This window comes from Sciurus carolinensis, chromosome 7 (genome assembly GCF_902686445.1).
Source record: "Sciurus carolinensis chromosome 7, mSciCar1.2, whole genome shotgun sequence".
NCBI lineage: Eukaryota > Metazoa > Chordata > Mammalia > Rodentia > Sciuridae > Sciurus > Sciurus carolinensis.
Window position 1 is genome coordinate 77,968,803 of NC_062219.1, and position 24,371 is coordinate 77,993,173.

Here is a 24,371-nt window from a genome sequence, read left to right on the forward strand (position 1 = left end):
TTCTTCATTTCATTTACCTTCACTCTAATCATCATTTCCTTCCTCTGCTGACTTTGTGTTTCTTTTGCTCTTCTTATTGTCTAGTTTCTTAAGATAATATTTTAGCTTATTGATTTGAGATTTTTCTCCTACATATGGTCATATGTTCTTATTTCTTTGTATATTTCATTAATTTTTGGTAAAACCTGTATATTTTTAATATTATAACATGGTAATTCTGGAAACCTGCCCTGAGTTTATCATTGCTACTCTTTGTAATACAAATTGAGCATCCCTAATCCAAATATGTGAAATCCAAAATGCTCCAGAATTTTAAATACTTTGAGCTCCAACATGATGCCATAAGTGGAAAATTCCACACCTGACTTTATGTGATGAGTTGCAGTCAAAACACAAGCTCACTAAAAATATCGCATAAAATTACCTGCAGGTTAATTGTACAAAGTATATGTGAAACATTAATGAATTTTGTTTTTATACTTGAATCCCATCCCAAAAATATCTCATTATATATGCAAATATTCCAAAATCTGAAAAAAAATCCAAAATCTGAGATACTTCTAGTCCCATGTATTTTAGATAAGTGATATTAAACCTATAGTTTGTTTAGTGACCGTTCTAAAGTAATTCTGTAAGTCCGTGTTCTATTTGATGTGGCCATTGAACTAGAGTACCTTTAGCTAAGTAGTCATCTAATGATTGAACAGATATTCCTTAAACTCCTGGAATCAAAAATATCTTCCAGTCTTTGCAGAGTGCTCTATTTGTGTGTATTGGAAAATGTCTTTAAACTCATCCAGGCAGCTTACAACTCTGCCTTAGCCTTCACTTATTGCTTGTGCAGACTTAAGGTTAGCCAGAGGTGAGAGCCTTAGTTCTCAATTCTTTCCTGAGCATGTGTATAGTCCTGGGTACGCGCGTGGCCTTCTAAATACCCAGGGATATGTTTGAGCTTTTCCTACTTTAATCCCCAAAGCATCTCATTCCCCAATCTTTCCTCCCACGCTTTTTGTTTAGTCTACTGTTTCCACTGAATGTTGTCTACTACCTTAGATAGCAACAATGAAAACATTTGCCTGTATGTTATTTTCCACAAATCTCTTCAGGTAATAACATTAGTACTGGGTGTCTTCCTAGGTAGGGGAGACAAAAATAAGCCTTTTGAGCCAGTTTTTCCAAGGAGTCACTCAAATAGAACAAATACATAATTATAACAATAATTATTATTACATTAATAATTCTAACAAAGAATTAAATATATTCTGCTCCCTCTGGTACTCTTACTGGGAATGTGTGATATTATTCTCAAGGCAACAGCTAAGCTGGGGAGCAGAAGATGGGACTAGGGTAAGTTAAAATGCCACAGAGCTTATTACTCTTACCAAGATTCCTCTGATTTTCAATTTTCAGGAATTGCTGCAAGTTTTTAAATAGTTTCTAGAATCCAGTAAAGTTGATTCTGACCATTGTTGCCTGTTTTTCCATTGTTTTTATGGATGAGGGGATTTTGGAGTCTCTTAGTCCATCATTTTTGCTGATATCACTACAGTATCTTCTTTTATAAATTAGGATTTTCTCTAATGGTCAATTTAAATTTAAAGGATCATAGTAGGATTAATTTTAAAGACAGAAATACTGGAAAGTTTTGATGTATGACTGAAAACTCAGTCCTGAACTTGATACAGCATATGCATTCTGTATTATGTGCAGTCTTCTAATGCTTTCTATACTGATTTTAGTCTTATGCAATAGCTAAAAGTTAAAAAAGAAACAAGTAAAACATAGAAAAGAAGTGGTGTAAAACATAGAAAAGAATGATATAAAAATGAGAGTGGTGATATTGGCCAAATTATATTGTTATATTATGTGCATGCATGAATATGTAACAATAAATTCCACCATTATATGCAACTATAATGCACCAATAAAAATATGGGAAAAATGGGATGGGGAGTAGAAGCCAATCATTAAAATGTAAATGAAAACAGGATCCTCATGTCAAAAAGAGAAGGAAAAGAGAAGCTTAGAGAAGTCGAATTCATTCCCAGTAAGGGTGAGAGAAAGCCCAATGTAGTTGCAAAGCAGCAAGTCCAAACAGTACTACCAACAGTGAACATCAAGTTAGTAACCTTGTTTATATCATTGGTGTAATGTTAGACCCATTTTCTTTTAAACTTAAAACCAAAATTTGAGATTTCTTTACATATCCACACATACAAACTTTAAATGTATGCATTTTAAAATTATATTGTCTTTTAAAAACAAAATTATGTTGTTTCATGTTTTTGTTTTTTATTGTCTTTGGTGTGTGTGTATGTGTGTGTATGTTTGCATGCACTATGTGGTTTTGTGGGTATGTGTGTACAGCAAGGAGCAGTACCTCCAACCAGTTCAGTTCCTCCTGTGGCCGGGGCTCCATCTGTTGGACAACCTGGAGCAGGATTTGGAATGGTGAGTGATAACCTATTCTAAAAATTATAATTGACATTTCTCAGTTCTTCGCCAAATAGAAAATTAATAAAGACTCCTACAGAATATAATTCTTCCCAAAATACAGTAAATTTTAAAAGTTACCTGCTTCAGGCCTTAAGTAACTTACTGATATAGTTATAAAAATCAGTTATAAAATACTTAAATTCTGCCACCAAATTATAATATATTGTTATGTCCCTTTTGGAATATATATTAATCATAGTCTCAGCTCAATGAATCAAATCAGCCCATAATCACTATAGTAGGACTTCTCACTAATCAGCAACTTTTAGGGCCATAAAGAAACAAGTTTTTATCTCTTCAAGAGTTATGCTTGAGCCAGGCACCCTGGCACACCCCTGTAATCCCAGAGGCTCAGGAGACTGAGGCAGGAGGATCTCAAGTTCAAAGCCAGCCTCAGCAATGGCAAGGCGCTAAGCAACTCAGTGAGACCCTGTCTAAATAAAATACAAAATAGGGCTGGGGATGTGACTCAGTGGTCAAGTGCGCCTGAGCTCAGTTCGTGCTACCCCCCCAAAAAAAGAGTTATGCTTGAAGAAGGTGAACGAGCAGCAAAGCCTAGTTAGGATGAGGATACTATATGGTCATCTGGGTTTGTACCCTACCTCAGGGACTCTTCCATCTGACAGCCTTAATAGCCAGAGGTCAAGATAGTAAATCCCACCTAGAATCCTCAAAAATTGTGAGAAGCTTATAAAAACCATCTTTGTCAGGGTGTTGCCCTGTTGACTCCACTCAGCTCTAAACAAGTCTTCTTTTCCAGCCTCCTGCTGGGACAGGCATGCCCATGATGCCTCAGCAGCCAGTCATGTTTGCACAGCCCATGATGAGGCCACCCTTTGGAGCCACAGCTGTACCTGGCACACAGGTCTGTCTCTTACGTGTACACAAATCAGTGACATTAACTTCTGAGTGTAATATTGTCATGTGGTTAACTGTTTCAAAAGTGTTTTTACCTACTGTATTTCAAAGTTGAAGGGATCCGAGAAGACAGATTTGCAATAGTGTGAGTCTGGGGGGAAAGGATAGAAATAGCTAACTATCCTAGGGTCCTTCTGTTCTTCTTTCACTTAACTCAGAATGGTACAGGAGAACAACCAAGATATGTGGCATCCAAGGCATGCGTCCCAGAGAAGTGAGTGCTTCTGATCCATGATTTTATTATGTGTTTCCAGAGTTAGCCAGGAAAGTTGAAGGCACAGTCTTCCAGGCTGCCAAGTCTGCCCAACACTTGTGACATCAACAGCAATGAGTTTGCCAAACTGCCAAGTCTCAGGAAACAGTGCCATAAGAATCCCCTCTCTTCAAACATCAGCTACAAGTTTGGGAGTCCCCAGGGCTACTGTCACTTCAGACTAGCTAGGTACAAATTTGAGGTTTTCCATGACCACCCTCAGGTTAGATAATTCTCTAGAATGACTCTCAGCACTCAGGAATGTGCCAAATTTATGATAACAGTTTTCTTTGTAGTGAACAGATACAAATTAGATGCAGCTAAAGGAAGAGATCATGGGTGACATCTAGGAGAACTTCAAGCATGAAACTTCTTTGTCTTCAGGGATGTGTTCCTCTCCCAGCATCAATGTGTGACAGTACTCACACAGTATTGTCAGGTCAGGAAGCTCACTCAAGCATTAGAGTCCAGAGTTATTGAGCCTTCATTACATAAGAATGATTGGTTAATTATTACCCAAGGGGCTGAGGGTATAGCTCAATGGTAGAGTGCTTGTCTAGCATGCATAAAGCCCTGGGTTCAATACCCAGAATATTAAAAAAGATAGAGAGAGAGAAATATTAACCATGGGTTCAACTCAATTTCCAACCCCGCTCCTTCTAAAGATCAGGCTGGCATTATATGACCCACAGACCCAACCATCTAATCACATGGCAGGTCTTTCTGGCATAACCCACCTCCATGCTGAGTCACTTGTTAGCATAAGCTAGGAAGAACTCCTGTGAGTCACCTGGTGAGCATAACCTATCAGGTGGGTTCCAGGAGTTCACTGTAAAGAGCAAAGGTACTCCTGTCACTCAGAAAATAACAAAGACTTAGAGGTCACCTAGTAGGATCCAAGACAAAGGGAAAATGTGCCTTGAAGCAAAATTCCTTGCTGTGCCATCATGTGCTACCGCCATTTACAAATATGTCAAAATACATGCCCAATATTTGCACTTTGAACTCTTTTGCTGCTAATACTCTTCATACTAATGAGTCACCCTTTCTTGACTCTTCTATTTAATTGTCTGGCAATGTAGAGAGATGTATGTGGAACCAAGGAGATTTTCACCTGAGAAAGTGACTTGGACAGAGTCAGCACCAAATTATAACTTTAGTAGCAGCATGCCAAACAAACTGAACAAAAGAGCTCCAGCAGAATTTGCTGATATCAGTGTATAGTTTCTTTCACTCCTATAATATTTTTAATTTACTAAGTGTGTATTTATCTGTAGGATACTTACTTTAAACTTTCTGAGTGTTTTTGCTTTCTTGATCCATATCTAAATCCATCTTCTATCTGTTCCCAAATTTGCTTTCAACTTCTTCACTTTAATCCCTCAAAAGCCACACTGATCAGTAGAAAAAAATGGTGGGTGTTGAAAGAGACTGTTTAGAATATGAAAAGCCCTCGCCTTCATGGCCATGCACTGACTTCAGGACAGGTTTTCTAGTCTGCTTGGAGACTAAGAAACCCTGCCTAACATTGTTTTTTGGAGGGTATGAGAAAGGTTTGGGGTCTACTGGTTGGGTTAAATTTAACCTTGTTTACTTTAATTCTAGATGAATCACACTATGTTTCCTTGATGGTTGAATAGAACTATGAATATTTATCACATTTTAGGAAGACAGAATGTTTCTGTTTTAATGAATGATGTTATTGAGGTTGTTTTTTAGTCTTTTATTTGGTGTGCTGAAAGCTTTAGAAATAAATTAATGTAATCTTATTAGTAAAAGCAATTGTTTTTCTTCCATTATACCATTTTTAGCATCAATTATTTACTCAATTTGGAAAATAAATTATATGAAAATACATTGTTTCAATCAGTAATTGAACTTAGAGTAAATCAGGGAATGGTATGTCATACAATTTTTAGGTTTTCTATATCCAAGAAGCATAATTATCCCAGAGAATAAAACAAAATGAGTTTGTAGCTTCAGAACTCATAGTTTTAATATTAATGATGCCTGTACTATCCCAATATTCATTAATAGGTTAATATCATAACATTGTCATCTCACCTAATTATTAATTGTGGACCAATCCTTTAGTTTCTTCCAAGCAATTTCAGGTTTATGTTTATTTTTCCTGATAATTCAATGAAGCATTATCTCAGTTTTACAAATGGAAATTTGACTCATAGACAATGTGGTAGTTTCTGGACATAGGAACACATCTGAAACTCTTTATTTCTGGAGCTCTGCTTCCCAAACCAATAAAAACATACACACCCCACAAAGTCCCAGAGTTCTGAAATTCCCATCACCTTACAAGCTGGTAGATTAATTAGATTCAAAGGACAGATGTCACCTATTGTTCTAGACAGACTATGTGAGTTTTTTTTTAAGGTCTTTACTCTGACATCCTATGGAAGCCTGCTTCCAGAAATTATTTCTGTCACAAATGAAAATCATTTAGGTATGGGTTCAATAGATGCAAGATGTGTTAATTCTTTTTTCCTTTTGCTCCAAGTCCCATGTGGTTCTTTCCTGTAGTTATTTAGCCTTCTCTGTGAGCTGAATAGGTGGGATTAGAACTCAGTGATATTCACAAATAGGACCCTAAAATAATTTACATGAAATCCTAACATATTTAGTTAATAATATTAAGTAATTTCTTAAGTGACTGTCTATAAACTTTCCTTTCAATTTTCCTTTCAAACTGATCATCACTGTGAGAAAAGTCATTTAATTTCCTTTATTAGCTTAATGGTACTAATAACTCAAAGTAAAAATGTCTTTATAGAAAAATTGATCACTTTTTGTTTGTTTTACTATATATTTGTAATATCTTTATGTGACTAATTTTTCACATATTCCATAATCATAATGCATGTCCATATTGTTCTACCAGAGTCCCCAAATTTTACTTTGGCTAAATCTGATATCAAGAAATTTCAAGAAAGCCAAATATCATTTGAAGTGTATTTTACCACTCCCAAATTAAACACAATACTGTGGCTAAGTAGAACAAAGTAGATTTTTTTTTAAATTTTTAGTCATCTGTTCTTCTGCATGTTTTTTCTGCGACATATGTTCTGCCTAATGCTTACCTATCTCTCTGTTTGCTTTCTATTTCTGCTCTTTGGGGCTGGCTTTCTCCCCATTAGCTTTCTCCAAGCCCTACACCTGCCTCTCAGAGTCCCAAGAAACCTCCAGCAAAGGACCCATTAGCGGATCTTAACATCAAGGATTTCTTGTAAACAATTTAAGGTATCTCATATTGAGCTTTTCCTGTGGACTTTTAATAATGAGCGATACAATGCTTAGCTATTTCAGATATGATATTTGTTCTTTCTGTGTTTTGAATAGATGTGTACAATAATAATCCAAATGTTTAGAGTTTTAAAATTGATACAAAAAGCTATCATTATTAATGAAGTTTTTAAATTTTTAAATTGTTACTTATGAAACTAGGAGGGAGAGACCACACCTGTAATCAGTGGCACACACCTGTAATCTCAGGAAGCTGAGGCAGGAGAATTGAAAGCTTGAGGCCAGCCTGGGCAACTTAGCAAGGCCCTGTCTCAAAAATAAAAGATAACAAATATTTTAATGGGTTGGAGTTGTAGCTCAATAGTAGAGCACTCCTGAGTTCAGTCCCCAGTACTGCAAAAGAAAAAAGAAATAAAAGAAAATTAGGAAGGAGAGAAACCACCAAGTTGTTCTTATACTGAAAAGCACAAAGATTATACTGAAAAACTGTTGCCCAAACTGCTTGATAAATTAGAAGATTACTGCTTTACTCCATGATGACTGAAATTAATAGAAAGCTAATATTTGTAATATTGCATTTAGAAATAATCTAAGAATATATGTGACTATGTAATTATATTTTTATTTTGTTATCCTTTTTTTGCCTTATAAAGTAAAGCTTAGATTATTACTCTTCACATTGCTTTATTCAAGGAGAATTTTTAATTTCTAACAATCGAGTTTTAAATTCCATCAATTTCATTAAAAATTATTCGTTGTGAATTTAGGGAAGGAAACCTATGAAGGAATAAGGTTTACTGTTAACCCTGCACCTGACAGTGCAGAGGTTCTTTGCAAATACTTAATTATACTGTTTTATTTACATAGTATTTTTCATATCTACTTCCCAGTCATTAATACCTTTGAACTTCTCAGTAGGAGATTAAACCCTATGCAGTAAACTGGCCAGATTTTTTTTTTAAAGTTAGAAGAACTGATCCTTGATATTGATACTGGCAAGAAGAGTAAAAATGTGGAAGCTTTTGGACTACTGTCCCTTGGTACTTTCATTACACATCTGCCTACATTTATTAAAAACATTCTCTAATTCCTCAAATTTTTGTGAAATCCTGCTTTATAATTATTTTTCTTATATACCAATAAGATTAATAACATGTCACTTTAACATCTCAGTCAAGTCATTTCTCCTTGTGCACATTTTTCTATTCCACTTTGGTTTGGGCTGATTAGGCATAAGTAGATGTTGGTATAAGTAAGACAATGACCACTTATTTCTTAGCAATTGAAGTTTCAGAAGTAATCAAGAAAACTGCCTTGAGCAGCCTTTTATCACCACTTGTTAAGTAAATATTGCTCTCATCACATGCCTGGAACTTCAGTGAGTATCAGAAGATAGTCCCTGCCCTTAGGAATTCACAGCCCAGAAAGAGACAGACAGACACCATTTTATGAGGCCTGGCTAGGCCTTAAAACCCAAGCTACGCTTTAAGACCCCTGGAAGTCTTCTTGACAGAAATGACTGATGAACAAAGTGGAAAATAGTATCAGAGAAGAAATGGGATCACCAGGGATAGCTCCCTTTCCAATTCTGTTACTTGTTGAACTGTTCAGTAAGTGACCCATTGAACACCATAACAAAGTAGAAGCAAAAAATAATGGAAGTCACTGCCATTCCAACTTTTTTTTTCACTGTTCTTTTTTAAAGGTTAGCTATTCTTAATTTATACTGAATGTCTTATGACTTAAGATTGCTAATAAGTATCTAAATTTCAAAAATTTTTGATGTAATTTTTGTTTATAATGAAACTATGTATGGAAAATTGATTTTTTTAAGTTTCCTGGCAGAATTTTAAGCTTAAGGAAACTTTGAAAAATACATAAATGTGAATGTGTTAATATGGAAACCTTTTGTATAAAGCTCTTCTGTAGTAACTATGATTGCAGAGGACATAAAATGTTTGAGGAGTGCATGATAGTCTATTTTCCTAACTAAAGTACTTTTTTCTTCACAGCTGCAATTTTTGTGACTGAATAGGAAAAATATAATGAGTTTGGAGACTTCAAATAAGATTGATGCTCAGAGTTTCAAAGTGAGCCACCAGTACCAAACCCAATGCTTACTCATAACTTCTCTTCCAAAATGTGTAGCACAGCTGTGAAAGTGAACGTTAGGAATGTGTACTACTTTAGCTGTTATCCCTACTCTCAAAATTGTAGTGTATTTGGGTTATTTGTGTGTTGTACAATGTAAACAATGAATGGATGTTTCCGATGCCTTTAGTGCTTTTCTGGACCTTGCCCATGGACGGATGATGCAGCTGTTGTATGGTGAGCCATTTGGAAAGATATGTCTGTGTTTTTGAAGGTTTCAATGTATATATAACTTTTGAACAAACCCTAAATTCTCCCCATAAATTCTCTTTTCTTCTGTATCTCTGTTACAAGCGTAATGTGATAATATCAGATAGTAAGGAAAACACTCTTAAATATACAAAACTTTTTTCGGTGTGGAGTACATTTTTCCAATCACAGAAACTTCAACTGTTGTGAGAAATGTTTATTTTTGTGGCACTGTATATGTTAAGAAATTTTATTTTAAAAAATATAAAGGTTAACGTCCATAATAAATACTTCTCCTTGAAGCTACCTTATCAAGAATGAAAAATCATATGGAAAGAATTCCATATTTATCACTGCTATATTAAATATATATTTTAATTATATTTGCAGGTTTTGCATCTAAATTGACCTATTTATTCATTCTTGATTAAATGCACTGAAGAGTAAAGCGTCCGTTTCTATCATGTCTGTGAAAATGCAATTAGAGATGTGCTATTTACGTGATTATGAAAGCACCCCAAGGTATATCTGTAATTTAAAGATTACTGCAAATGTTTTTATTTCAATGTGGGTTTTACGTACATCTGTTTATTTAGTATTTCTTTGTGTGTTCTCTAGGCTAGTGTTTTTCCATCCTTCAACTGAGCTCAAACTAGGTTTTGTTGTACCATTGTGATTAGGATTTAAACTAATTCAGAGAATTGTATCCTTTACTGTACATACTGTATTCTTTAATTTTTAATTTGTTGTCATACTGTCTGTGCTGATGGCTTGGCTTAAGATTTTGATGCATACATGAGGTCACTGTTGATCAGTGTTGCTAGTGGCTTGGCAGCTCTTTGTAAAAGCATATTGGGTTGGAAAGGCATTTGCCTATTTTTCAAATTATTTAATAGATGTATGGTACCATTTAAAAGTGGTTGTATCTGAAATTACTGTGGGGATAACATACACTGTAATGGGGAAAAATTACCTAAAACCAATTTCAAAATGGCTTTTCTTTGTATTTCGGTTTAAAAACCCAGTGCATGTACGCCCTCTGAGATGCAATAAACACCTTGAACAAAGAAAATGCAAATATAACCTTTCTCTCTCTCTGATTACTTTTAGGGAAAAGGTCTGTATCAAATGACATACATAGCATACACAAAATATTGGGAGTTTTTAAATATTTGAGGTGAGACATGCTGCCCATGCCAATATAGTTTTGATTATTTTTAATAAATTTAAAAGAAGGTGAAAAGGCTTTTTTTTTTTTTTTTTAACTTTTGTGGTGCTGGGGATTGAACCCAGAGGTCTTATGCATGCTAGGCAAGCGCTGTACCATTGAACCAAAAACCCACCCCAGAAAAAGCTATTTTAATGAATTTTCATTAAATTTGGGACTCCCTGACTGGTGCCAAATAAATTAAAGTTTCATATTTCAAAATATCTGTTTATTTTTAGGGTGAACTTTCTTTTGAAATATGCAATTAAAGTCTCGTAGTAGTTTTTCAAGAATTCTCCATGGAAATTGAAGAATAATGACTTTAGATTCTCATTGTCACAATCACATATATGTGTTAGTCTCACACAAAATCTAGATTAGCTTGTGTGTGTGTGTGTGTGTGTGTGTGTGTGTGTGTTAGTGTGTGTTACTGTAGATAGAAGCCAGGAAAGGTTTACCATTGAGCTACATCCCAGCCCTTTTAATGTTTTATTTTGAGACAGGGTCCTGCCAAGTTATTGAGGCTGACCTCCCCCTTGAAATCCTCTACTTCAACCTCCTGAGTAGCTGAGACTATAGGTGGATCTGGCTAGATTAGCCTATTTTAATAAAATTGAGTGACTTTACTCCTACAACTAGATTGTTACAGCACTTCAAAAAGTCCAGTCTTGGGGCTGGAGATGTCACTCAGTGGTAGAGCTTTTGCCGAGCACGCACAAGGCTCTGAACCCACAGAATCACAGAAAATAAAGTAGTTCAATCTCAAAGTATTTCTCAAATGAAGCACATTCTTATAATTATTATAAACTATCTTCCCTTAGTTATCTAGAATTTATATCTTGAGAACTAACTTTCAGAAGCTAGTATCTGATTATATAATATGATTTTTATAGATCACATTTTAATCATAAATTACTTTGGTCATATTGTAATAAAAATGTGTTTTAGATTGTAAATAATTTTAAGATTAATATTGCTTTTTAAATAAGCTTTTTCTTCACCAAATGGCCCACATGGTAAAATTATTAATAGTCAAAGCTGTAAGAGCATTATTTTTAAACCAGACACTGGAACTTTGCTATGCTGAGATTCTTGGTGTCCTTGTAGGGGAATTGTCTTATAAAGGAGATGCTGGATGAGGTTCTCTGAGTACTGAAAAAGCTAATCTCTGGGGATGGTTTTCAAGACAGCTCCCTTTTACCCAAGGTGCTCTTCAATATGGTGAGTGTCTCTATACTGTCTTTACCTTGCTTCACTAGCCTCACCTGAGCCTCAACACCACCCTCCCCACATTTGTGCACACGCGCGCACACACGCTGGTCTGTGTGTGGCCATGACTACTGCACAGACACCCCAAGCACTTTGCTGGCCTATACAGGACCCTCTGCCTGCATTTTCCTTATTAACCCTACCACTGAGCCTATTCCTGCTCCTCAGAGCACAGTCTTTATCAGTCATTACAGCACTTTACATATTGCATTATCATCAGCAGTATAGGGTTAGCTGCTCAAGCTGTTCTGAGCCTTAGAGGCTGATGTCTCCTTCTGCCCCTGTCCTCAGCAGTCAGCACTTGCGCAGGTGCCAGGTAAGTGTCTGAGGAATGAACCCAAGTGCTTAGAGGTTTCCACTTACCTGAGCACTTGGTTAATATCATATTTCTCATTATTAAAGGATAACTCAGAGCATTTATTGCCGAATGTTATTAGAGTTGTTTTTAAAATTTATTTTTAATTGACAAGTTCTAGTCTTATGTATTATTGGGGTACATGGCGATGTTAAGATCTGTGTATACAAAGTGCAATGATTACATCAAGCTAATGAGCATATCCATCACCTCATATGCTTATTTTATGTGGGAAGAACATCTGGAATTTCTTCTCCTATGATGGGTATGCCAATTAGCTCAATTTAGCCATTCTGTAGTGTATACGTATTTTAAAGCATCATATCATACACAATGAATACATAAATTTTTATTTGCCAATTAAAAATGAATTATTAAAATATTATAATTTTTTTGGTGGTGCTGGGGATTGAACCCAGGGCCTTGTGAATTTGAATCATATATGTATGATGATTGGAAGGGTGGTTCTGGTTCTCTCCATGTTAAATTGTCTCCTTTGTTCTCTATAAAAGAATGAAGACTTTTTTGGGAAGAATCTTGAGGCTTAGAAGATCAGGAAAGGGGTTGGACATAAAGAGAAATGAAAACTCGAATCTTAGAAAGATAAATCGTGCAAAGACCTCATCTGCCCCTTAAATAGACACCTATAAGAATTTTTGTTTAAAATGTCTGCTACTGGGAACGTCTCAATACAGTGATCACATTTTTTTGTGTAGAAGCACTTGTGGAAAATCAAAATGAATGGTCTCTCTTAGTTGAGTCACGTTGGTTTATGCGTTTTGTGGTAATTTTTAATCCTCTGGGGATTTAAGGAAATCTGTCTCTGGTGGCCTAGATGACAGCAGATTTTATTTCTGAATATATTATTCAAATCTCCTTTTGAATGGCAACCTAAGAGGGAATGATATTTTGTGACTCAGTGATAACAATAGTTGGTCCTGGCTAAACTCTGAGAGGCACAGCACTTAATCATCTGGTCTCTTTTCACTTGTGGCATACATACTTAATTTTGCAACATAAAAGTATTCTTTTTTCTTTTTTTATTTGTTCTAATTGGTTATACATGACAGTAGAATGCATTTTGACACACTGTACACAAATGGAACACAATTTCTCATTCCTTTGGCTGTACATGGTGTAGTCATACCAGTAGTGTAATCATACATGTATATAGGGTACTAATGTCTGTCTCATTTTACTGTACTTCTACCACCCCTCCCTTCCTCTCACTCCCCTCTGCATAATCTAAAGTTCCTTCATTCTTTCCTACCCACCCCAACTATGGATCAGCATCTGCTTATCAGAGAAAACATTCAGCCTTTCTGTATTTGGAATTGGCTTATTTCACTTAGCATGATATTCTCTAGTTCCATTCATTTACCTGCAAATGCCATGATTTCATTCTTCTTTAAGGCTCAGTAATATTCCATTTGTATTGTCATTTTCTTTATTCATTCATCTGTTGAAGAGCATCTGGGTTGGTTCCAACATTCAGCTATTGTGAATTGAGCTGCTATAAACATTGATGTGGCTGTGTCACTGTAGTATGCTGATTTTAAGATCTTTTGATATAAACTGAGGAGTGAGATAGCTGGGTCAAATGGTGGTTTCATTCCAAGTTTTCTGAGGAATCTCCATACTGCTTTGCATAGTGGTTGCACCAATCAACAGTCCCACCAGCAATGTATGAGTGTACCTTTCCCCCACATACTCGACAACATTTATTGTTGCTTGAATTCTTGATAATTGCCATTCTGACTGAAGTTAGATGAAATCTTAGAGTAGTTTTGATTTGCATTTCTCTAATTGCTAGAGATGATGAAACATTTTTTCATATGTTTCTTGGTCAGTTGTATTTGTTCTGTGAAGTGTCTGTTCGGTTCCTTAGCCCATTTATTAATTGGCTATTTATTTATTTAGTTTTTTTGGTGTTAAGTTTTTTGAGTTCTTTATATATCCTGGAGATTAGTGTTCTATCTGAAGTGCATGTGGTAAAGATTTTCTCCCATTCTACAGGCTCTCTCTTCACATTATTGATTGTTTTCTTTGAGAAGAAACTTTTTTGTTTGAATTTATCCCGTTTATTGCTTATTAATTTTTCTTCTTGTACTTTAGAAATCTTGTTAAGGAAGTCAGGTCCTAAGCCAACATGGTGAAGATTTGGGCCTACTTTTTCTTCTATTAGGCACAGGGTCTCTGTTCTAGTGTCTAAGTCTTTGATGCACTTTTGAGTTGATTTTTGTGCAGGGTGAAAGAGAGGTTTAATTTCACTTTGTTACATATACATTTCCAGTTTTCCCAGCACCATTTGTTAAATATGCTATCTTTTCTCTAATGTAGCAACATAAAAGTATTCTATAATTGATTTCCAAGCATAGGTTTTCAAATTTTTGGATCCCTAAAAGCTCTTGTTTTATGTGAGTTTTGTCTGTCAGTATTTATTGTGTTAGAGATTGAAACTGACATACTTTTCAATTTCTGTTTAATTCATTTAAAGATAGAAATACCAAACCATTATATTTTAGCAAACTCTTTTATGAAAAATTACAATTTCAAAAAAACTAATTTAGGAGAATGGTATTGTTTTGTCATTTTTGCACATCTCTTCAATACAGAGCACAAGGCAGCTGCATCCTCCTATCCACTTCCACATTCAATCTATTACAATAGTCATGTCAGACAGTTGCTGGAAAATTCCACCATGTGCAACCCTTGTGAAAAATCCATGTCTTAGTATTATTATGAAACAGTTCTGACCTTACAGTATTATTATAAAAATGATTTCAACCTCACAGGCCCCTGAATTTGTCTCTGGGATCCGTGGGAGTCCACTGCTCATGCTTGTAGAACCACTGCTTCAGATCTAAAAAAATTAAACTTACCAGTTAATAGATGAGCTTGTGTGCATGTGTGTGTACTTAATAGCCTCACCACCACCACTATTATTTGTTGAGTGACTCCAAATGCACCTCCACCCTCCTCATATTACTTTTTAAGTGAATATGAGACTTATAGAGGAACATGAGTTCTGCTCCAGCCTGCATGGAAGGAAATCCTCTTTTTAGCAAGTTGCTTAACTTCTGTAAACTTTAGTTTCCTTGTCTGTGGCATGGGGACTTCACACATGCACACACATTAGTAAATAAGATAATGAATGGAAGATGCTTGGCACAAAGGACTGCTCAGTAAATATTGCTGTTGTTACTTTTTTAAATTATTATGGCTATTTTTGCTATAGATTTTGTTCTTTTTTTTATCCTCAATTATAAGAATACAAAAGGATAGAGAAGTGTATCAAAATAGTCGATGGTAATATTCCTTAATAAAGACAGTTTCCAGATGTATTCAATGCGTTTTAAAATTTAGTAAATATAAGTGTTTGTTCCACATATAAATACAACTCATATTCGACATAGAGTGGGGTTGGGGACACGAGCTGGGAAATGGTAACTGGGTGGCCAGGAAGCAGCATCCACCACAGAGATTAAATTTCATTCTCTGGAGATTCCTCCTTAGAGTTCCCAATATCTTATTTGTGTGTGTGTGTGTTGGGTGGAAAGTGTACTGTGGATTGAACCTAGGGGTACTCTACCACCAGACTACACTCCAAATCTCCCTGAGTTGCTGAGCTGACCTCAAACTTGTGATCCTTCTGCCAGCTTCCCGCATCACAAGGATTATAGGCATACACCACCATGCCTGACCCAATGACAATTTTTTTTCTTGTACTCAAGGCATACCATTTGTGTAATCATAAATTTACATAGGGTAATGTTGTTTGATTCATTCTGTTATTTTTTCCCTTCCCCCCCACCCCTCCCACCCCTCTTTTCCCTCTATACAGTCCTTCCTTCCTCCATTCTTACCACCCTCCTTATACTTAACCCTAAACATAACCCTAACCCTAACGCTAACCCCTCCCACCCCCCATTATATGTCCTCATCCACTTATCAGCGAGATTATTCATCATTTAGTTTTTTGAGATTGGCTTATCTCATTTAGCATGATATTCTCCAATTTCATCCATTTGCCTGCAAATGCCATAATTTTATCATTCTTCATGGCGGAGTAATATTCCATTGTATATATATACCACATTTCTTTATCCATTCATCAATTGAAGGGCATCTAGGTTAGTTCCACAATCTGGCTATGGTGAATTGAGCAGCAATGAACATTGATGTGGCTGTATCTCTGTAGTATGCTGATTTTAAGCCCTTTGGGTATAGGCCAAGGAGTGGGATAGGCCAAGGAGTATAGGCCAAGGAGTATGCTCATTTTAAGTCCTTTGGGTATAGACCAAGGAGTAGAATTTGACCCAAGGAGTGGGTCAAATGGTGGTTCCATTCCAAGCTTTCTGAGGAATCTCCATACTGCTTTCCAGTGTGGCTGCACTAATTTGCAACCCCACCAGCAATGTATGAGTGTTCCTTTTTCCCTACATCCTCGCCAACACCTATTGTTGCTTGTGTTCTTGATAATCGCCATTCTAATTGGGGTGAGATGGAATCTTAGGGTAGTTTTGATTTGCATTTCTCGTATTACTAGAGATGTTGAACATTTTTCATATATCTGTTGATTGCTTGTACATCTTCTTCTGTGAAGTGTCTGTTCATTTCCTTAGCCCATTTGTTGACTGGATTATTTGTATTCTTGGTGTAGAGTTTTTTGAGTTCTTTATAGATTCTGGAAATTAGTGCTCTATCTGAAGGATGAGTGGCAAAGATTTTCTCCCACTCTGTAGGCTCTCTCTTCACATTACTGATAGTTTCCTTTGCTGAGAGAAAGCTTTTTAGTTTGAATCTATCCCAGTTATTGATTCTTGCTTTTTTTTTCTTGTGCTATGGGAGTCCTGTTAAGGAAGTCTGATCCTAAGCCAACAAGTTGAAGATTTGGACCAACTTTTTCTTCTATAAGATGCAGGGTCTCTGGTCTGATTCCGAGGTCCTTGATCCATTTTGAGTTGATTTTTGTGCAGGGTGAGAGATAGGGGTTTAATTTCATTCTGTTGCATATGGTTTTCCAGTTTTCCCAGCACCATTTGTTGAAGAGGCTATCTTTTCTCCATTGCATATTTTTGGCCCCTTTGTCTAGGATGAGAAAATTGTGTTTATTTGGGTTTGTGTCCATGTCCTCTATTCTGTACCATTGATCTACCTGTCTATTTTGGTACCAGTACCATGCCGTTTTTGTTACTATTGCTTCGTAATAGAGTTGAAGATCTGGTATTGCGATACCCCCTGCTTCACTCTTTCTACTGAGGATTGCTTTAGCTATTCTGGATTTTTTATTCTTCCAGATGAATTTCATAATTGCTTGCTCCGTTTCTGTAAGGTACATCATTGGGATTTTAATTGGAATTGCATTGAATCTGTATAGCACTTTTGGTAGTATAGCCATTTTGACAATATTAATTCTGCCTATCCAAGAACATAGATCTTTCCATCTTCTAAGGTTTTCTTTAATTTCTTTCTTTAGTGTTCTGTAGTTCTCATTGTAGAGGTCTTTCACCTCTTTTGTGAGATTGATTCCCAAGTATTTTATTTTTTTCGAGGCTATTGTGAATGGGGTAGTTTTCCTAATTTCTCTTTCTGAAGATTCATCACTTATGTAATAAAAATGCATTGGATTTATGAGCATTGATCTTGTAACCTGCTACTTTACTGAATTCACTTATGAGTTCTAAAGTTTTCTGGTGGAATTTCCAGGTTCCTCTAAATATATAATCATGTCATCAGCAAAACAGGGATAGTTTGAGTTCCTTTCCAATTCGTATCCCTTTAATTTCTTTGGTTTGTCTAATTGCTCTGGCTAGAGTTTCAAGGACGATGTCGAATAGAAGTGGTGAAAGAGGGCATCCCTGCCTTGTTCCAGTTTTTAGGGGGAATGCTTTCAGTTTTTCACCATTTAGAATGATATTGGCCATGGGCTTAGCATAGATGGCCTTTACAATGTTAAGGAATGTTCCCACTACCCCAATTTTTTCTAGTGTTTTGAGCATGAAGGGATGCTGTATCTTATCGAATACTTTTTCTGCACCTATTGAAATAATCATGTGATTCTTAACTTTAAGTCTGTTGATATGTTGAATGACATTTATTGATTTTCGAATGTTGAACCAACCTTGCATCCCTGGGATAAAAACCACTTGATCATGATGCACTATTTTTTTAATATATTTTTGGATGCAATTTGCTAAAATTTTGTTGAGAATTTTTCCGTTGATGTTCATTAAGGATATTGGTCTGAAATTTTCTTTCCTTGATGTGTCTCTGTCTGGTTTAGGTATCAGGGTGATATTGGCTTCATAGAATGAGTTTGGGAGGGTTCCCTCCTCTTCTATTTCATGGAATACTTTGAGGAGTATTGGAATGAGCTCTTCTTTAAAGGTTTTGTAGAACTCCGCTGAGAACCCATCTGGTCCCGGACTTTTCTTTGTTGGTAGGCTTTTGATGACCTCTTATATTTCATTGCTTGAAATTGATTTATTTAAGTTGTATATGTCCTCCTCATTCAGTTTAGGTAATTCATATGTCTCTAGAAACTTGTTGATGTCTTCGACATTTTCTGGTTTGTTGGAGTATAGATTTTCAAAATAGCTTCTAATTATGTTTTGTATTTCACTCATGTCTGTTGTGTTATTTCCTTGTTCACTCCAAATTTTAGTAATTTGAGTTTTCTCCCTCTTTCTCTTTGTTAGTGTGGCTAAGGGTTTATCAATTTTGTTTATTTTTTTCAAAGAACTAACTATTTTGTTAATTTTTCCAATTGTTTCTTTTGTTTCAATTTCGTTGATTTCGGCTCTGATTTTAACTATTTCCTGTCTTCTACTACTTTTGGTGTTGGTCTGCTCTTCTTTTTCTAGGGCTTTGAGCTGTAGTGTTAAGTCGTTTATTTGTTGATTTCTACTTCTTTTGTTGAATGCACCCCATGAAATAAATCTTCCTCTAAGTACTCAGAGATTTTGATATGATATGTCTTTGTTCTCGTTTACTTCTAAGAATTTTTTTATTTCCCTCCTGATGTCTTCTGTTATCCATTCATCATATAATAGTGTATTATTTAATCTCCAGGTATTGGAGAAGTTTCTGTTTTTTATTCTGTCATTTATTTCTAATTTCAATCCATTATGATCTGATAGAGTACAAGGTAGTATCTCTATCTTCTTGTATTTGCTCCCAGTAGTTTTGTGGAATAATATATGGTCTATTTTAGAGAAGGATCCATGTGCTGCTGAGAAGAAAGTGTATTCGTTCTTTGTTGGATGGTATATTCTATATATGTTGGTTAAGTCTAAATTGTTGATTGTGTTATTGAGATCTATGGTTTCTTTATTCAATTTTTGTTTGGACGATCTATCCGGTGGTGAGAGAGGTGTGTTAAAATCGCCTAGTATTATTGTGTTGTGGTCTATTTGATTTCTGGAATTGACAAGGATTTGTTTGACGTACATGGATGAGCCAATGTTCGGGGTATAGATATTTATGATTATTATGTCTTGCTGATTTATGCTTCTCTTAAGCAGTATGTAATATCCTTCTTTATCCCTTCTGACTAGTTTTGACTTGAAGTCCACATTATCTGAAATGAGGATGGATACTCCAGCTTTTTTGCTGAGTCCATGTGCATGGTATATTTTTCCCCATCCTTTCACCTTTAGTCTATGGGTATCTCTTTCTATGAGATGAGTCTCTTGCAGGCAGCATATTGTTGGATTTTTCTTTTTAATCCAATCTGCCAGTCTGTGTCTTTTGATTGATTAATTCAGGCCATTAACATTCAGGGTTATTATTGTGATATGATTTGTATTCCCAGTCATTTGGCTCATTTTTGTTTTTTGACATGATTTAGTTTCTCCTTTATTTGGCTATTCCTTTAGGCTAGTTCCTCCCGTTGCTGATTTGCATCGTTGTTTTTCATCTCTTCCTCATGGAATATTTTGCTGAGAATGTTCTGTAATGCTGGCTTTCTTTTTGTAAATTCCTTTAGTTTTTGTTTATCATGGAGGATCTTATTTCATCGTCAAATCTGAAAGTAAGTTTTGCTGGGTATAAGATTCTTGGTTGGCATCCATTTTCTTTCAGGGCTTGGTAAATGTTGTTCCAGGCCCTTCTAGCTTTTAGGGTCTGGATTGAAAAATCTGCTGATATTCTTATTGGTTTCCCCCTGAATGTAATTTGATTCTTTTCTCTCACGGCCTTTAAACTTCTGTCTTTATTTTGTATGTTAGGTATTTTCATAATAATGTGCCTTGGTGTGGGTCTGTTGTGATTTTGTATATTTGGAGTCCTGTAAGCCTCTTGTACTTGGTTTTCCATTTCATTCTTCAGATTTGGGAAATTTTCTGATATTATTTCATTGAATAGATTGTTCATTCCTTTGGTTTGTTTCTCTGTGCCTTTTTCAATCCCAATAATTCTTAAGTTTGGCCTTTTCATGATATCCCATAATTCTTGTAGATTCTGTTCATGATTTCTTATCATCTTCTCTGGTCAGCTTTGTTTTCAAGATTAAATATTTTGTCGTCAATGTCTGAGGTTCTGTCTTCCAGGTGTTCTATCCTATTGGTTATGCTTTCTGTGGAGTTTTTAACTTGGTTTATTATTTCCTTCATTTCAAGGATTTCAGTTTGTTTTTTTTTCAGTATCTCTAACTCTTTATTGAAATGATCTCTTGCTTCCCGTATTTGCTCTTTTAACTGTTGATTGGTGCCATCATTTAATGCCTGCATTTGCTCTTTCATCTCCTCCTTCAATGCCTGCATTTGCTCTTTCATCTCCTCGTTTGCTTCCCTGATCATTTTAATTATGTACATTCTGAACTCCCTTTCTGACATTTCTTCTGCTGTGCTGTCATAGGATTTTATTGATATAGTATCTAGGTTTATTTGGGACATTTTCTTCCCTTGTTTTCTCATATTGGTCAGATGTCAGTGGGAATCTGAGATATTGCAGATTTCCTCTATTGGCTTATAGTGTCCCTGTAGATTTCCAGTGTATCACTTCCCAGCCTTCAGTAGCCAAAAGTCTTGGAGGAACTTGATAATGCAGTGCTCCCAAAGAAAGCTGCCCCTAGCCTGCTACTGGTTCCAGGACTTGGAGCTGGCTCTGTGCGGAAAGGCTCTCACTGGGCGGTCTGCTCTGAGAAGCTGGCCATGAAAAGAGCCTGCCGCCGGAGGGAACAGGGCTGCTTGTGGACGTCCCTAGCTGCCCTGTCCTGGTCCCTGAAGCTGCCTGTGGGCCGGAGCTGGCCACTGGCTCCAGGACTTGGAGCTGGTTCTGTGCAGAAAGGCTCTCACTGGGGTGCCTGCTCTGAGAAGCTGGCCGTGTGGGAGGAGCCCACTGCTGGAGGGAGCAGGGCTACCTGGGGAAGACTCTAGCTGCCCTGCCCTGCTCTGATAAGCTGCTCCTATCTGGGCCTGCCGCCCAGGCCGAGCTTGACCCAGTGGGGGAGACTCACCCTGTGGCTCTATTTCAGTTCGAGTCTCTCAATGCCTCCTCTTCTTGAATCCTGGGTTCTGGAGTGACTGGAGATGCAGTCACCCTCTAGTCCGCCATCTTGGATCACCCCGTGGAAAGAACCCAATGACAATTTTTAAGAACATAAATGAAGATGCTAATGGATGCTTTTGGCCAGTGATAGAATCAAAGGTGTTTCTGAACTTCGTGTATTGTCTAATTATTTTAATCAAAGGGAAATATTTAGTAATGAATTAGACTGAGATGAAAGATGCCACTGGAGATAAAAATATACAGAGTGAACATAACAGAACATTGTAGGTTGTAGCCATCGGAGCTGAAGGAGGGAGAGATCATTTTGAGCAAGAATCTATGGCTACAAAAAACTATTACATGGACCAGCACCCAGGCCTGCAGGTACTAGGCCTATAATGGGGCAGGGCCTGGAAAGGTTCTCCTTACTGGGGAGACAATCAACTTTTAATGATAATATTCTCTGTTGTTAAAATCAATCTTTAATACTAGATTCATCTCCAGGTACCCCATATCCTTGTGCTTCATCTCTTTTTCAGTGTAGGGAACATCTTTGGGGTAATATAGTACTTTTATAATTAATAATTGTATTTTGGGAGGCGGGTACCATGCATTGAAATCAGGGGCACTCAACCTCAGAGCCACATCCCCAGCCCTATTTTGTTTTATTTAATGACAGGGTCTCATTGAATTCCTTAGCACCTCACTTTTGCTGAGGCTGTCTTTGAATTCTCAATCTTTCTGCCTCAGCCTCCAGAGCCACTAGGATTATAGGAGTGCACCACCACACTGTGCCCGGCTAATAATTGTATTTTTAAAACCTCAATAAGAAGTTAAATCTTATAGTTTTAAAAGCCCTATAAAAATATCCCAAGGAAATCTTGCATTACTTTATAAATCATCTGTATTTTGGAATGTGGCTTTCAATAATATTGAAAAACAGGAGAGGAAATTCTGACCACATTTCAGATGAAAATTTAGAACCAAATTTTTGAAATTTTCTCTTTCCTTAAGGAAAAAAAAATTATGGTTTCAAAGCTAAGTTAAAAGGAACATTTCGTTTAAAGCAGAAAAGAAGGCATAGCTGCTGTTTGTCAGAACAAAATGTAGTTATGGCTTTCTGGGTATGTATGAACTAATGGGTTAGTTCCCTAGAGTGAAGTAGGACAGAAGAGGCTGGACACAGGAGGAATTTTCAGGAAGCAGGTCTATTGACTGCAGGGTCAAGAGTGTGGCTCGTGCCTAAAATTTCCTCCTCTGGACAAAGAGTCTAGAAATTCTTTGAACTTTATACCCAGTGGGGCAGAGTGGGGGGAGCTTGGAGGTTCACATGACAAGAACTTTTTGTTTCATCCTCTAGACTAGACAGGTTTCACAAAATTTTTTTTTTCTGCAAACCTAGCATTTACAAAAAGAGAAAACTACCAACCACAACGCTCTTCGGCAGAAGTTTTTTCTGATAGCTGATGTCCTGTATCTGACAAGATGAGGAACTCATATGTTACAAATATGGTGTGAGTTTCTGCTTATTTATGGTAGGAGTCTTCTGGGCAGGGGTCTCTGGCCTGTTTCAATAGAATCACATGTTTTTTATTATGGTTTTCTTGATGTATGGGCATTATCAACCTCATGACAAATATCCTAGAGCATTTTTTAACATACATATCCAAGAATGAACTTGTTATCTTTTTTCTCAAACCTAGTGTTGTCCACTTGATGAGTGTTCTATCTACCTCGTCTTCCAGGCCAGATGTTTGGATGGCATGACACCCTCAACTCATGCATCCTGCTTTCAGTGGCCACAAAGTGTACTCAACATTCTACTTTGTTTTTTGCTTGTTTGTCTTGTTGTTTTTGTGGTGCTGGGGATCCAACCCAGGGCCTCACGTCCTGGGAAGCTTCGTTTCTTGCCATTGTTCACCACTAGGAGGCACTAACCTCCTGCAGCAGCAATCCCAAGGCTGCCCTCCACTCCCCAGAGGCCCCATTGATAAACTAGCAAACTGCAACTCATCCCTCAGAACCCAAGCTAGGTGTCACCTCCTCTAGAAAACCTTTCAGTTTTGTGTTTTGTTGGGTGTTTTCGATTTCTTATTTTTGTTTTTTGATGCATTGTAATTACACATAATAGTGGGATTTATATTTGTACATATATAACACAATTTGCTCAATTTCATCTATGAAAGCTTTTCATCAGACCTGCCCACTCAGTAGAGTTGATTCTTCTTAAGTGTGCTCCTTCAGCATCCTATACTTTAGTTTTTCAGAGAGAGAGAGAGAGAGAGAGAAGGAGGGAGAGGGAGAGGAGGGAGAGGGAGAAAGAGAAACTTCCTTACTAGATTGTGAATTCTTTGAGGAAAGGTAAAACTAGAACTTAACTCTATATCCTAAGTGCCTAAGACTGAACTCAGCAAACTTGTTGAACTATATTGATCTAACCTATACTACAGGATGGATTATGAATAAAAAGAAAATATAGTATCTAATTTAAAAAACTGAATTTTGTCATCGATTATAAAGTGATCATATATACTTTACACACAAGTTTTGTAAATTTTGACTCATTTCTTATAGAACAACAGTATTATGACAATGCTAATACTAAAGTGTTTCCACTCTATAAAAATACCGACAAGAATGCCATCTGTGTATTTTATTGTTTATACCACTGCTGTCCTCACCAAACTAGAGTATTTTATCAGAAAAAAAAAAAAAGCAGGAAAGAGTAACAAAACATATAAAGCAGGAAATATTAAGAAAATATTTGATCCAGAAGAAAAAGA

The 24,371-nt window shown here is 36.4% G+C and overlaps 1 protein-coding gene across 12 annotated transcripts in view; it reads left to right on the forward strand.

Annotated features, from left to right (window-relative positions):
* Positions 1-10,448, forward strand: part of Snap91 (synaptosome associated protein 91) — a 139,545-nt gene extending 129,097 nt beyond the window's left edge. For 10 of the 12 annotated variants that reach the window (XM_047558079.1, XM_047558078.1, XM_047558083.1 and 7 more), the window contains 4 exons: positions 2,368-2,451; positions 3,257-3,361; positions 6,820-6,922; positions 8,938-10,447. In XM_047558079.1, the coding sequence (XP_047414035.1) occupies positions 2,368-2,451; positions 3,257-3,361; positions 6,820-6,912 (282 nt within the window). In that variant the 3' untranslated portion in view covers positions 6,913-6,922; positions 8,938-10,447. Of the gene's footprint in view, positions 1-2,367; positions 2,452-3,256; positions 3,362-6,819; positions 6,923-8,937 lie in introns of all 12 variants that reach the window. The other 2 variants (XM_047558084.1, XM_047558090.1) reach the window with 1 other exon arrangement.
* The last annotated feature ends 13,923 nt before the right edge of the window (positions 10,449-24,371 follow it).